Here is a 15,571-nt window from a genome sequence, read left to right as displayed (position 1 = left end):
AATATATATATACTTAGGATCTCTTATTTGCACACAGCTCTGAATGTTCAAGACCATCTGATTGTTCATGTCAGATTCTGAGGCAGCTAACTGAAAACGATTGCAGTGAATTCTAGATTTTTCTGAAAGTCTCTGACAGACTGAATGAGCAACTTTACTTAGTTTCCAGTTTGTTCAATGTGGTCTGAGCAAGAGACACAACCAGTCAATTTATTTCCATGCTCCATTTAACTTTATGATGCTTCTGAGGTAGGAAAATAAACACTACCTGTATGTGTGCCCAGCACTGCTGTTTGCAGATGCACAAAAAGGAGAAGTCTTTGCTTAAGCCTTTCAGAATTGCTAATGAAGAGACTGGCACACAACTGATTATTTAGAAAGCTGGTATAAGAACCCACACTCTTCTAATATCCTAGTGTGTGCTGGCAAGCTTAAAGTTAAAAGTGGTTGAAAGCTTCTGCTCATAAGCATAGGAATGAATAAGAAATTAATAAGAATCTTTGGTCAGGGATTACCTGGACACCATCTGCAGATCAGGCAAGGATGACAATTTTTAGGCATCCCTCCAAAACTCAAAGTAAAGTCTTTGAAACACTAAGAAAAAGAAAAAAAAAGAAAGAAAAAAAAAAAAAAAAAAAAAAAAAAAAAAAAAAAAAAGAAAGAAAGAAAGAAAAAAACCCAACCCGTTTTTAGGTAGCAAAAATGAAGCTAATTAAACTTGCTCTAAATGGGATTTTCTCATTGATACCAAAGTGATTGGCTCTTCTCAGAAACCTGTGCTAAATAGGAAACATGGCATTCAGTGGAGCTTGCTGCCCTGCCTGGCTGTGGGTGCCCAATGCCACAAGGGCAGCACCTGCTTTAAATAGGTATGAATGGCTTTGCTTTTCCTGAAAAATTGGAGTGGGAAGTGTCAGAAACTGAGCTTTGAAAATTCTGCTTTTAAACAGGAAAGTATTTTTTTCCTTTTCTTTTTTTTTCAGTGTTTCTGGAAGCCTTTTCAGATAAAATTCTCAAACTGAGTAGGCAACAACTTTTGTTGTCCTTGAGGCTTTTGTGACCTCTTCAACTGCCCTTCAAAAAAGATTTTTCTTTTCATTTCCTTGGGTGGGGGAACAACCTCCAAATAAAAGAGCCCACCTGTCTGAAGCAAGCTGGTTTGCATCCTGGCTCTCAGAAATCATCTCCAGTCCTGCCAATTAGCAATCTGTCATCAGATCATAGGCTATGTACTATTTTAATGGGGAAGCTTCTGCCACCTCGTGGCAAGAACTTTCACCTTGCTCGAATCAAAAGAGTTAAAGTGGATACCTGATACCTTTAGAGAACAAATGTATAGCTAAACAAACAGAGGCCTTGCTTGGTTTGCTTTGCTGTTTGGGCATTATCAATTGTAAATATTAACGCTATTTTAAAATAAACATAATATAAATTACCAGATAAGCTTATTGCACCTATTTTTTCCACTGCTGCTTTCTCCATCTTTGTTTCCAAGAAAGTAAGAAATTAATTCTGTCAGAGTATTGAGCCAGGAGAGTCCACAGCAACTTTGATATTTTTAGAAAAACTTGTTGACAAGACACATTGATGGGTGTCAGAATAGTATTAATTTGTGTTCATCCTGAAAGGTATCTGCATTCATTATGGACTATTTGCTTCCATCTATAGGCAATATTCAACTCTAGCTTCCTTCTAAGGGGCTTTGGTGATATCTTGATGTGCTTCATGAAGTATTTTCTCTGTGAAGAGAAAAACTTATCTTGGTCCTTCCTGTTTCTTTTGTGCTTGGTAACTGGTGTCAGTTGATGTGGTTCTGTGTGTTCACGTGCTGAGGGTGCATCCTCTGAACTGCCTCCAGGGCGCTGCTCAAATCAGTCATGAAACTGGGGCAGCTTCAGGCACCATGGCAAAAAGAAGGTTTTTATTACTTGGTTTTTAACCTCTGTGATCTCCCAAGATTAACATTTCTCATAAGGTCTCACCTCAGAAATATATTGCAACCATGCTTTAAATCATGATTTAAACAGATTAAACTTACCAAAGGACCTCCCATCACCACCCCCTTCAAGTGTGAATTCACTTCATTTTAGGGAGTGAAACTAAGGCTGAGATAGTAGAATAAACAGATGGAGCTCAATTTGCAATAGTTAAGATTGCCTGTATTGCTATTTTTATGCAAATTGAAATCCTGGTACACAGAATTTCCTCTTCCTAACATGTTGTAACAGTTTCTAATTAAACCACTTGACACCTGCACTCAAGAAATGCCAAATTGACTGCCCTGGAGATTGCAATCTTCACATAGAAGTAAGACAGCAAGTTTGAATACTTGATAGGCAGGACTTACAATGTTATGTTAATGTGGCTCGTCCCTAAGCAATTGCAATGGGGTTTTAAAGCTGGTTCACACACAGAACTACATCTATCTCAAATGCTGAAATGCTATTGTGTAGTGTAGATGGTGCCAGGAGCTGGTAGAAGAGAAGAAAATTACAGTTAAAAGTGACTGCTGCAATAGGCATCTGCATTTACAAAGTCCTGTTTCCCAGCTGTAGTCATCTACAGTTCAATCCGTGCTGATAGTAAAAACTACCAGTGGTTTGGATGTGTAAGTACTGAAATTAATGAAGATGCTCTGGGCTGGAACAAGCCTTCCTAGTGGGAAAAGCAGTTCCAACACATCATGTTATCCCTCTGCCTCCTGCCACTGATTTGAGTGTGAGTGCTGCAGTTATTTTATAGCTTCTCAGCTTGCTCCAAAGGTGAATACAACATGGACAGCTATTATCAGGGAGAGACAGCTGTGTAACAACATTCTGGCCAACAAAGGTGGCTCTTGGGATACTTATTAGGAGACCAGTCCTGCCAGATGAACTCTGCAGGAAAGATGTACATCACAAACACCACACTGTAAGAATTATAATACACAGACAGCTGCTAACACTAATCCAGGGCTATTGGAATAAAATTATAGAAGGAACCTCATTATGAGCCAAAGGAAGCATCCGGCATTTAGCAGCTTTAAAAATCAGTTATGTTCTGAATCTGCAAAGAGGTGAGCTGTTAAAGGCTCAAGAAGGTGCTTAGTGGCTCAGCAAAAGCTGTTATTGAGCAAGGAGTTCGTGAGCTTAGATTTTCTTCAAGCATGTGAAAACAGTTTTAGGTAGAAATCAGATCAGAGATTTAACTTGACTTTGCAAGGAGAGAAAATTCAGAAAATAGGAAAAATAAACTGCAAGATATGTGATATTTAATTACTCTCCATAGAGATGAGAATCTTAAAAGTTTAAAATTAGCAATGAAATATGGTCTAGAACTAGACCATGAATGGAAAAGGAATCTGAACCTGATAACTGTTGCTCTAATTTCAATATGAAAGATATTTTCCAGTCATAGGAAAATATGACTTTCAGGCTCTAGCCTGGATCAAACTTCAGATTAGAAAGAGCAAACATTTGTCCTTTTTTTGTTATTTCATTTGTATTGTTTAGGGTTCTCTAGTCCAGAGAAGTGCATAATAAATGTTTATAAGTGGAGTTCACCAAATCAGTGATGGGCAGCAGAGTTCCCAGGAACGTGGGGGTTTCTGTTTAAGTTTCCCAGTTAGTGGGAATAGAGGATTGGTGATGAATGTGTGTTCCACTTAAGACGTGACTTGCACAACTGGTCTGTGGGAGATTTGATCATGAGGCTTGGTAATTTCTCCGCAATGGAATCATAAACAAAAGCATGATGCCCTTTTGGTTTCCAGTAAAAAATAAGAAATGAAATAAAAATTCTGATAAGCAAACCTTACCTCTTGTGAAAGTCTAGCATCAGGGTTTTGCATATATTTCTTTGTTTTCAAACTTTCATGTTTGAAAGGGAGTGAAAAGCCACAGTAAGTTCAGAGACACAATTATTTTTGGAAAGGTCACCAGTAGCTTGTGACTATTTTGACCTCTACAAATACAATACAATGGCACTGTAAGTCCTGGATAAATACAGGAGGTGCAGTAATAAGAGGTAAGTATTGAATGGCTTAAGTGCAGTCAGTGTCAATAAGCAAGCACTGGAACAAGGGCCTGGAAAGGCTGTATGATTTTTTCATTGAAGATATCAAAAGTTCCACTGGGTGAGGTCCTGAGCAACCTAATCTAACTTTGGAATTACCTGGGATCGAGTGGCTGGACTAGATGACATCCCACCAAAAAGCCCTTCCAACCTGCATTATTCCGTGGTGAGAGGCACCTATTTCTGAACATACAAACAGTGATTTTAACACATCCTCTGCTAGTGAGCAGAGGCACAGTGACTGCACAGCCAGGCTGCCACGAGGGGGGGAAATGCTGGGTTTTTAAGGAGGCACAGCAAAAGCCTTGCGGGGCTCCCACGTGGGTGTAGCTGAGCTGAAAGCTCCGCTCTCGCATCTCGGAGAGTGGCGATTTCCAAATGCCTGTTGTGTGTGCAGCCTGTGACACCAGCTAAAGACACAGAGGAGGTTCCTTGGTGGCTGCTGTGATGCCAGGCAGAGCCAGTGCCAAGCTTTAGCTGTTGTGTCCAGCACAGCGGAATGTGGATTTCGACCCGGCTGCATTATCTGAAAAGGTAACTGCTCCAAGGAGCCCCTAGATAAACAAAAGAACAGCTACAAATCCTATTTCAGCTTCCACTTCTCAGCTCTGCTCAGTCAGCATGGGAAAAAGCTGAGTGGGTTTTGTATTTTAAATGTTGTTTAAATAGGGATGCTAATATGCCGTGTTGTTAATTTTGTGTAGTGCTTACAATACTTCTTCAGTTTTCAAGTACTGATCTCTAAATGATGATTTAATTGCCAATCTTTTCTTATACCTAAACAGTTTCAAAGGTAAATGAGTCTTACTGTGAAAGTATAAAGAATGTTTTGCATGAAACTCTCAGTTTACTCTCAGATACTTTGAGATAGCAAGTCTATAGAAAATTCTTGTGGCTACAAAACTGCATTTTTGTACTCATACACAGAAAAGAGATTTGGTAATGTATAGATAAAAATAATTTATTTTAGCAGTCAAACCACTGGAAGAACACACAGTTCCTGCTGAAAAAGATTCCTGAAAATTGCTGTTGAATTCAGGAAAAAACGGTAAATATTTGGACCAAAACCTACAGAGTGTATGAGTTTTTATAGCCCCAGAACAGTTTTATTGTGTGCAAAATTAAGCATTTTGAACTGACACATTATATGAACTTCTATATGTACATGATGCCAGTGCAGACAATAAGCTATAAACCCTAAGTTTTTCCTTTATAGTCCTTTTGTCAGGATTTGGCAGAGTTCTAGAGATTCAAGCTGAAGATCTGTCCTGTAATTTGGTTTGAGGAATTTGCAACCAAAACATGCCTAAAGAAACTAATTTGTCTTTGTGGTACTAACTTCTTAGAATTCTTCTGCTTGGGCAGTTTTTTGACCTTTTCTTTTTAACATTTTGCATGCTGAGCTGCCACAAACAAATTTAACATTTTCTAGATTAGAGATACAAAGATTTATTTCCCTGTGGTAACAAAGTTTGCATTTGTGGTAAAAGGGTAAGTCTGTATTTGTGCTTTGACATTTGAAGGAAATCTCTATGGTTGCAACAGAGCAGAAAAGAAACAACTTCTGATTGCCCTCTAATCTTTATGGTTTTGTAGATGTGCTGTGCCACTAAAGTTTTTAGTCCCACAATGCACGTGTATTTCTGATGCATATTTATGGAAGAAAACCTACTCTAAGACTGTTCTGCTCTGGGAGGAAGGATTTTGAGGATGGCTGTGTTTCCAGCAGTCACTGTTCCTTTCACCCCATCTGATTTTCTGTGTGTTTTAAGAAGACAGTTTATTCAGAAGCAGTTCACTTCTCAGCTGTCTCAGAAAACAGCTTCAGGGCTCCTTTCAGTGTGGGGTTTCCCACAGAAAGAGAACAAGCAAGTTAATATAAAGCAAAAGCTCTCTTCTGCTGCTCTTTTGGAAGCTGTTTTTGGGAGGTGTGAGTCCAGGGTGAGACAGGCTCAGCCTGCCAGCTCTGACTGGGCAATTGGTTCTCTTCAGCACTGAGCTGGTGGCAGCAGGGTTAAAGACAGATCATTATGTAAAAGAGCACAATAGCCAGAGACCCTAAAATCTTAGGGAGAATGTAGCAGTTTCAGAGGTTCCAATGCTACCTTCCCTCTGTTTACTATTATTTATTTGTTTTCTTCTTTCCTCCTCCAGAATTCACACCAGCCTTATCAGAAGGAGGGGCATTCAACTCTGTCTGCACTGTTGAGCCTCCAGCCTCTGCAGACTGGAATTTTTGCTGTTTCATTGTCATCAGTGTGGTATCTCTGTGCTCTAGCACTGGAAGATGGAAATGATGAGAAACACAGCAAAGTTGTTGTGGCTGCTGAGGCTTTTTTCTGATATTGTGCCATTCACCTGTGAGAAATCTGTGAGAGAAAGAGCTATTGAGCTGATGCAAGATGCACGTTTGATCGATGGGTATATAAAATATGTTCAACTAAACCCTCTTTGTGAGTCCTGACAAGTGAGGAGGAAATGCTGAAGTGTGTAGAGTAGCAGAGACATGGGCTGTTAGGAGCACGTAACACTGAGCTAATGTTGCAGTGATTTATTGGGAAGGAATTTTGGTTCAGAGGGTGCTTAATGTAGGATTGTGTTACTCTAAACACCAGTGTGATTTTCTGGCCACGTGTCACAGTTTAACCCCAGCTGGCAACTGAGCCCCACACAGCCCTTCCTCACTTGTCCCTCTGGTGAGGTGAGGGAGAGGATCAGAAAAATGAGAAAACTTGTGAGTTGAGACAAAACTTAATAAGGAACGCAAAAACCACGCACAAACAGAGAAAAACGAGGAATTAATTCACTACTTCTCATGACTAAGGTGTTCAGCCATCCACAGGAAGCAGGGCTCCATCACACATAACATTTCCTTGGAAAGATAAACATCATAATTCTGAATGTCCCCTGCCTTCCTTCTCTCCAACTTCATATGCTCAGCGTGACTCATATGGTCTGGAACATGCCTTTGGCCAGCTGGGGTCAGCTGTTTCACTGGGAGTGTCCACTCCCCACTCATTGTACACCCCCAAACTGCTCGCTGGGATGGGGTGAGAAACAGAAAAGGCAGAAAAGCAGAGTGACTTTTAGGCATCTATTGCTGCAAGGATTATTGGCAATTAACCATCCAAGGGACTACAAACAGTGGAAGAGGTTACACTTGGGTTAGAAAGGGAAAACCTTATTTCTATCACAAGCCCTATTTGTTTTCCATTCTAGCCACAATGACTTTGTGCTGCAGCTGAGAATACTTTACCAAAATAGACTCAGTGGAGTCAACTTAAGAGAACTCAACACGACCCGCACAAACCTTGTGAAACTTCAGGCTGGTTATGTGGGAGCTCAGGTATGTACTGCTGTGGTGGTGAGGCTCAGGCTGCATTTCTACATTTACTTCCTTCCCAGCCACAAAAGTACTACTAGCCCTGATTTGGATTCTTTATGTTGGAAAATAAAAAAAATAATAGAACTGAAAAGCCATGGACACTCTCTCATGATAGCTGTGTTTCAAAAGCTTGGGGTTTATAATTCAGGTACTCTTAGTCAAAACAGCAGCATTTGTTTTGTAATACATGAATTAAAGGAAGCTTATATTTGCTTTTCTGCATGATCTGTTGGGTAGCTGAGTGTATCTGGGGGCTTTAATCTTGTCTGGAGTGGGTATTTTGCCTTGCATCATAACTCTTCCTTTGGGGAAAACGCTATAGTGGCAACTCCCTTGTAAACTGCAGGAAGTTATTTTGGTGTGTGCTCCTGAACTATGAGCAAACAGAAGTTTCCAAGTGAAAACACAGGTTATCTGGTTTACTTGTCAATGTCTCTTTCAGTTTTGGTCAGTGTATGTTCTTTGCAGCGCTCAGAACAAGGACGCTGTGCGCCTGACCTTAGAGCAAATCGATGTCGTCAAGAGGATGTGCAACAGCTACGAGGAGCTGGAACTTGTGACGACTTCCCAAGGTGATGCTCCTTCTCTTAAAAGAATTTTGTAAAATGTGATTGCAGGAGAGATGCAGAGATGCAACCAGACAAATTATCCTGCTTTAAAGAGTAACTTCAACATTTCCTCTGAACCACCATGCACAGCCCTGGTCCTCTGCAGTCATGAGAAAATCTGCCATATAAACATGTACTCTGTAAGCTCCAATTCCATGCAAATGTCTTTATTATTGCTTGCAATTTACAATTGCTGCTGGGTAGAGCTGGCTTCTTATGTGCCATGGAATTACTTTGGAATTACCTCCCTTTGTGTTTTCCAGGTATCTCTGACAGTAGAAGGATTGCATGTTTGATTGGGATAGAAGGTGGCCACTCCATTGACAGCAGTTTGGCCACACTGAGGATGTACTATGACCTGGGTGTTCGTTACATGACTTTAACACACTCCTGCAACACTCCTTGGTAACTATTGTGCATATTTTTGTGTGACTGTCTAATGCAAAGGAGTGGCAGCTGCACTGGGGGAGCTATAGATTAGACACAAACTTATCCCGTGAAAGGCTTTGAACCAAATCAAGGTGATAGGTTTGGGGGGTAAATCCTTTGCCATGTGTACAGTGGGAGACTACATCCATTATGTAGCGCTTGTTGTGATCATAATTTGGACACTTGACAATCTGCTTGTCTCAAATTCCTTCACAAACATCAGCCTTAGTGAACCTGAAAGCAGTTACGAACATAAAAATCACTGCTTGAACAAGATGCTTATTATGTAACTCATTATCCCCACATTTGGCTATGTGATACTGTAATAATTTTTCTTGTGTGTAGTGTAAGAGTTTCCAGCTGCTGATACTGTGTTCTTCAGAATAATATGATGTTTCTTCTTCCTCACTCCCCCTTTTAAGGTCTGAATCATCCTCTAAAGGAATACACAACTTTTATCCTAGTGTTACTGGTCTGACTGCATTTGGCCAAGTAAGGATCTCTTTCAAATGTTGATCTGGGCAATCTGTCATGCAACTTCTGACCTTATCTTCTCAAAAGCAAATTGTCATTAAAAATTAATTACTGGAAGTTCTTGATAGTTAGGAATTGATCAGGATTTAGTCAAACCAAATTCTCTGACTTGTTTCTTAGGGTAAAAGAAGTGTTAGATTTAATTAAAATTGTTTTAATACAGATGTATGAATTCATATGTGCAAGCAGTAAGATGTGAATAATATTTCCAATGACTTTTTTTTTTTTTTAGATTGACTAAGTTTTTGAAGTTTTGAGCATGTGGTGGCATGCTGGCTAATTATAGGTGAATAAATCACTAATGAATTAATATGTACATAGAAACCAATACAGGCACAGCATCTTTATGACTAGCTAACAGCTGCAGAATTAATCTATCTGTTTACATATACTGGCTAAATGGCTTCCTTTCAGGAAACTTAATACTGACACTGTTGTCTGTACATCTGTTGTAGGAAGTGGTAAAGGAGATGAATCGCCTGGGTATGCTGATAGATTTATCTCACACTTCATACTCCACAGCAAAAGCTGCACTCAATATCTCAAAAGCACCAGTAATTTTCAGCCACTCGTCAGCATTTTCTGTTTGTAACCACTCAAGAAATGTTCCTGATGATATCCTCCAGCAACTGGTGAGTGACATGATTCTCGGGTTTGTTTTTGGAGGAAGGAATTTGTTGGTTTTGCTTCTTGGGTGTTTTGTTTTTGGTTTTAATGGCAATGTTTGTGTGAGCTGCAGCAAATGTGCTTTCAAATCATGATGTTTACTTTTCATCTCCTCATCCCCAAATTCGATTTAGAAGCAGATCCTTGATCAGCAGCTTACAATTGCTTCTGAGACATTTTCTTTGGGTTGTGTTTAGCCTTTGACTATAAAAATGAAGTGTTTGCAAATATTTTGAAATGCTGGTTGAGTTTGTTTGATGTAGTCACTGCACTTCTCCTGATTCAGTCTACATGAAATAAAATGAACCCAGGGGAAAGGACAAGGAGGCAAAGCCTTGTGTTGCCATCTGAACTTGGCTTAGTGTTGCTGTTCTCACTGATGGATGAGTGTAGAAGATCCTACATTAGATGGCCATGAAGTTTGCAGGGCACGAGTGTTCACTCATCACCTGTTGTCTGTTCATATCTTTCAGAAAAAGAACAAGGGAATTATCATGGTGACTTTCAATGCAGATGTATTGGCCTGTGGCAGAAAAGTTGTTAATATTTCTACCCTTGCAGGTTTGATGCTCATACACTGTAGTTTTTGTGTGCTCTAGGAATCTGTATGAATTCTATGAATATCTTGGTGCATGCATAATTTTCAAGGTCATGTAAATGACGCTGCTTATTTATTCCATCCACACCTTAGCCCAGCTCTAGGTACTTTTTGGGCTAATACTTCCTAAACAATAACAACTGGTACAAGATGTGTGTATAGCTGGAGGACACGATGCTCACAAACAGAGCCAGCAACCATTAATCCCAAAGTAGTTGTTACTGTCTGGAAAACACCTTAAGCCTCTATAATTAAGAGTGGGAAACATAGGTATGAAATGGATAATGAAAATTCTCTTGGTATAATTGGGCCACTTGTTAGGAATGAATGTGCTGTGATGATCATGTCTCTCTCCTCATTTGCATTTCATCAGTGTAGCTGATACTTTGAAGGTTGCTGCCTGATGTGGCGTCTTTGACTTTTTTAAAAAGGATTTGATCAAGAACCCACGATTAAGGAGAGCTGTTACCTAGTGCCAATATGTGTGAACTGTAATATTTCGTTTTTGCTAGATGCTTAGATACTGTTTTCTTGATATTTTCTTTCAGATCATTTTGACCATATAAAGAAAATTGCAGGCTCAGAATCGATAGGAATTGGCGGTGACTATGATGGAGTGGAACGGTTAGTAAAGCACATACATTGATATCTGCTCCTTGAATTATGTGGGCTTTGATTCATTTAAGGGAAAAAAAGAAGGCAGACTAAAAAAACTGGTATCAGATTATGTTGTAATGAGAAATAAATTGAGTTCTATGAAAGAGGGGCACAGTGATTCCTTTTTAGAACTGCATGAAGAAGTGCTACAAATGCAGAAATTGATCCTCATGGAACAGAAAAATAACAAAAATATTGGTTATCTCAAAACAATGTCAAAGTCCCATGGAAATACAGTTTAAAACTGCTGTTTAATGCAGGTTTGGCATCTTTTTATTTCTAAATTTCTTTTTATTCTCACAAGAATTAGCACAAGGCATAGATCAGGTTTTCTTTTTATTTCTTCACTAGAGGGCTCTGAATAGGTTTCTTTCCACTGCCTAGACAATTAGCTTAATTCAAACCAATATTATTATTCTAATTTTTTTAAAAAAAAATACTTTGTAAACAACAGGGTTCACAAAATCACCTGCAACTCCAGAGCTCATCCTGTGTTTGTAGGTTTCCTTTTGTTCTCAGTTACATGAGTGGATTGCCCCAACTTCATCTGTGGTGCAGATGTTTCCTCTTACTCTAAAGGGCAGATGAAAAGTGTGAATTAATGCATACATATATTTCTGGGTTTTTTCCCCCCTTTTGTTCCAATATCCTCCCATGTTGTTGTTTTGCCACTATAGAAGTGCATCTTCATTCCAGTTGTGTTCTGTTTATTGGGTCCTATGTGAAGAAAAAGCCTTTTGTTGTGTCCCAGTCCTGTTTCTGTTTGTCAGCTGACTTCTCAGAGGAAGAATTGGGTTGAAAGGGAGCTCACATCAAAAGTCAATATGTGCAAAAGGCTAATTACAAACCTTTCTCTCCAATTTGTCAGTGATGAATGCTGAATACTCTTGTGTTACTCTTGCCAACAGCTTTCCTGAGGGACTGGAAGATGTCTCTAAATACCCTTCTTTGATAGAGGAGCTTCTCAGAAGAGGATGGAATGAAACTGAACTGAAAGGAGTCCTAAGGGAGAACTTTCTCCGTGTCTTCAGGGAAGTAGAAAATGTAAGATTAAAATTCAAACTGAATCTTGATTCTTACCAAGAGGGAAAGAAGAACAGTTGGTGTTTTGTTGTTTATTTTTGGGTGGGTTTTTTATTTGGTTGTGGTTTTTTTTTTCCATTTTATGTGTTTTGTTTTGGAGGGCTTTTTTTGTTCAATGAGAAAGATCTGAGGGAATGTAAGCACCTAATTCAGTAAATCCAAATGCTGGGAAAGAAACCAAAATGGCAAGAGAGCATCAGCAGCATAAAGGAAAATGAGAGAGAGCAAACAAAGCTCTTTGCAAGTTTTTCCCTCTGCAGTAATCTGATAAGCACACATCAGTGACTCCTAAATGGAATCACTTCATGGTTTGGAGAAACCGCGGATGTACCAGCACCGCAGCCTGGCTGTGCTCGCTGGGGCAGGAAGGAATGTTGACTCCTGCAAATCAATTTAATTCTTGTCATGGGATTGGGCTGCTGTTCAAAAGGCTTCTGCCATGGCCACATCACTAACAAGCCATAAACATAACAGCTAAATCACAACGAGCTTTAAGTGTAAATGGTAGAAGTTAATCCAGAAGGATGAGGGAGGAGACGAGGGAAGGAGACTGGATAAGACCAGGGCCTCCTCAGTGGTAACTATTCCAAATGCCTCTGCTGAAACTTGCAGACTGTTTGCCTTCTACTGCTTTAATTTACAGGGATAAGTAAGTAGATATTACACACAAAACCTTATAGACAACAGATATTTCACAGTGACTTTTCTTCCACTTGTCTTTTTCGGGCATGTTGGATGAACAGAAATTAGGGAAATTTGTACTATTCCAGTTAACCTGCCAAAATATCTACATAATGCTGACTTCATTGTGTGGCAGACTGACATTATGAAGAGGCTCAAATGCATCACACCTAACCAATCTGTGGGATCTAGTAATGTTTTTTCCCTTCTAAATTAGAGATGTTGAAGCTCTGTCTTGAGAGTGTGAGCTCCCTTCAGGGAAGAAAGCCCATGAGTTTGTTGTCTCCATATGTGGAGAGAGCCAAGACAAAGAACAGCCAGACCTGTGACTCTTGCCTCTAATGTATCTGTGCTGAATTCTGGGAAGTGTTTCATGGGAATGCAAACAGCAGAATAATGATGTTGATTTCCTCACATTCAGATGTGGTTTTGCAATACAGCTTGGCTTGGGTAACTTGAAATAGCATTGAATTTGCTAGCTGCATAAAGCTTTTTGCTGTTTTGTCAGTCTGGCTTTCAGGGAAAACCTTTTCAATTTTTATAGGTGCGCAACACTTTTGGAGCAATGGATGTAGGTGAAAGTGAAATTCTTCAAGAAGTACAGAATTCCTGTCGCCTAGACCTTCGTAAGCCTCAGCTTCAGTCATCCAGGTCTTTTGGATTTCCTTCTGTGGCACAACCTTTTAGTCTGACACTGGCATCAGGTTTAATGCTGTATTATGTGTCATAAGATCTATGGAGTCCAGAGAGAGATTTATGGAGTACTCTGCAATTCAACTACTTATCTTTCAATGATTTGTTAATGGAAAACAATAATAAATTTTAATCATAATCTCTACAAATTCATCTGCATACTTGAAATATCATGTAAATTATAAATGATGTAGCAAAAGCATTTAGAACTTGAAGTGTTAAATTCTGTATCATCTTGGCTAGACTAGGACCAACACTGTTAATGGAAAATATTCACATTTAAAGAATAAATTCTGTAATACTTGATGCATGGTTTTGGTACCCATATTGTGGAATAAAATACTGGAGTCCAGAACCAGCAGTTCCACACGGAAACTAGAGATTATGGTTAAGACATGTGTGCCAAGAAGTTTCCAAATATTACTTCTTGTTAAATCATACAACTTCCATCAGTAGTTGATGGCTTACTCAGAGCAGACCATCCCCTGCCATATGGAGAAGAGTGCTCTTTTGGTTTGCTTGGGGTTTTGTTTTGTTTTCTAAGATGACAAGATGAGTGACAAGCCTATTCCAGTTCAAACTGCATGCCTATAACTAGCTGTAGAGAGCCATCCTGCAGTGCTAAACTCTTATTTTTGAGTCCTGACCAGGACAGTGGGCAACTGGACAGCTACTGAAGGGTGGAGGTAGGTCTCTTACATTCAGGTGCAGGCAATGTTATAGATACCTTTCTATAATTTGAGGACAGCCTGTTTGCAGCATTTTCATGATGATGGGAGCAAGAACAAGTCAAGAATTCTGGTTAGTAAGAGGGTTGTGGAAATCCTTTTGACATTTAAACAATTTATCATTATCAGTAACATCTTTTATTAACTCTTTTCTATTCTAGCTGGCTAAAATCAGACCATGGCCAGTGGATTCATAGACATGAGATTAGACAGAGATCTTTTTGTTATAAATCTGCTGGTTTGGCCTTTGGAATACATTTTGAAATACACAAGGTATGTGAGGTTAGAAGCTCTTGTTGCAGAGAAGAGCTTATTTTGAGATAGGCCTGTTCTTCATAGGCTCAAACATGACATTTTAGTCAAATACACTGAGATTCATTAGGAATTTATAAGATGGCAGCACCACATCTTTGTATGGTCAGTTTCCAGTGCTTGCTGGTAAATGCTTTCCCATGATACTTGCTCTTAATTGTGATTTTATGACACCAATTTTTATTTACTGGTAAGACATCTGCAGAATTTAGCCTTAGTGTAGAATAAAAGCCCTGTAATTGATCTGAGGAAAGCATTTGTAAACACGCAAAGTATTTAACAACTGAAAGGGAAAGCTGAGTGTGAACAGGATGAAGAAAACAGCATATCAGTTTTTTTCTAGAGGAATTTGAGACTGTTCCCACCATCCATTTCTGCACTCTGTGTACAAGTGGGGTTTCTGGAAGGACCCTGTTCCTTTATAGCTTCAAAATTAAGCTTCATTAATTCTTTTCATAAGATGGTCTCCTAAATAAATATAAATATAAATAAATATATTCTAATTATACTCCTGTATGTTACCAAATTCTTTACAAATCATGTGGAACAATCTAGTTGTACACAAGCCAACTTGTAAAGAACAGTTTCTCAATAAATACTGATCCTGGATATGCATGTAGGAAAGGGAATTACTGATTCAGAAGTCTGGCCTCCCTGGTATTGCTTGACTGTCATCAGAGCATGTTTTACTGGTAAAATGACGAATTCAGTAGGGCAAATGTTTAATTCCTATCAGTACTCTTTCTAATAGGTTCAAAAGCCATTGGAAAACTGCCATCCATGGTTTCTTTTCTCAGAACTAGTACTCTGATATTTCTTTCCTTACACAAAATGTAAGATGCTTCTTTATTCCTTCCAGCTGTTTTCTTTATACTGTGTTGTCACTTTACTGCCTGCTAATTTTTACTTCTTTACCTTCCCATACTACAGCATGGACCAAAAATATATATTCCTTTTCATAAAAATACATCAAATACTTTTATATGACTTGTCTTATTTATAACGTGTTGCACTTATTTGTTGACTGCTTCTGCAATGAGTAATTTGTAACCTTGTGGCAAAACACAGACATGAAATTTCAATAAAATATCATTTAAAATTGTGTAAGGATACTGGTGTACTCTCACAGAACAATATGGATGTT

The 15,571-nt window shown here is 39.0% G+C and overlaps 1 protein-coding gene across 5 annotated transcripts; it reads left to right on the top strand.

The window, feature by feature from the left end:
- The first annotated feature begins 4,033 nt into the window (after positions 1-4,033).
- LOC134557676 (dipeptidase 2-like) lies at positions 4,034-15,529 on the top strand. 5 transcript variants are annotated; one of them, XM_063410862.1, is made up of 12 exons: positions 4,034-4,587; positions 5,027-5,101; positions 6,208-6,474; positions 7,273-7,399; positions 7,881-8,010; positions 8,310-8,451; positions 8,898-8,967; positions 9,465-9,641; positions 10,149-10,236; positions 10,822-10,897; positions 11,839-11,974; positions 13,239-15,529. In XM_063410862.1, exons 3-12 carry the CDS (start codon positions 6,341-6,343, stop codon positions 13,422-13,424), a joined length of 1,266 nt encoding a protein of 421 aa, XP_063266932.1. In that variant the 5' UTR covers positions 4,034-4,587; positions 5,027-5,101; positions 6,208-6,340; the 3' UTR covers positions 13,425-15,529. The 5 variants fall into 5 exon arrangements, with proteins under 5 accessions (XP_063266932.1, XP_063266931.1, XP_063266930.1 ...); XM_063410861.1 differs by having other exon boundaries at positions 5,024-5,101; XM_063410860.1 differs by lacking the exon at positions 5,027-5,101.
- The last annotated feature ends 42 nt before the right edge of the window (positions 15,530-15,571 follow it).

The sequence above is a fragment of the Prinia subflava genome, chromosome 13 (assembly GCF_021018805.1).
Source record: "Prinia subflava isolate CZ2003 ecotype Zambia chromosome 13, Cam_Psub_1.2, whole genome shotgun sequence".
In the NCBI taxonomy this organism is placed as follows: Eukaryota; Metazoa; Chordata; class Aves; order Passeriformes; family Cisticolidae; genus Prinia; species Prinia subflava.
Note: the sequence above shows the minus strand (reverse complement) of the source record. Positions and strands in the feature narration are given on the sequence as shown.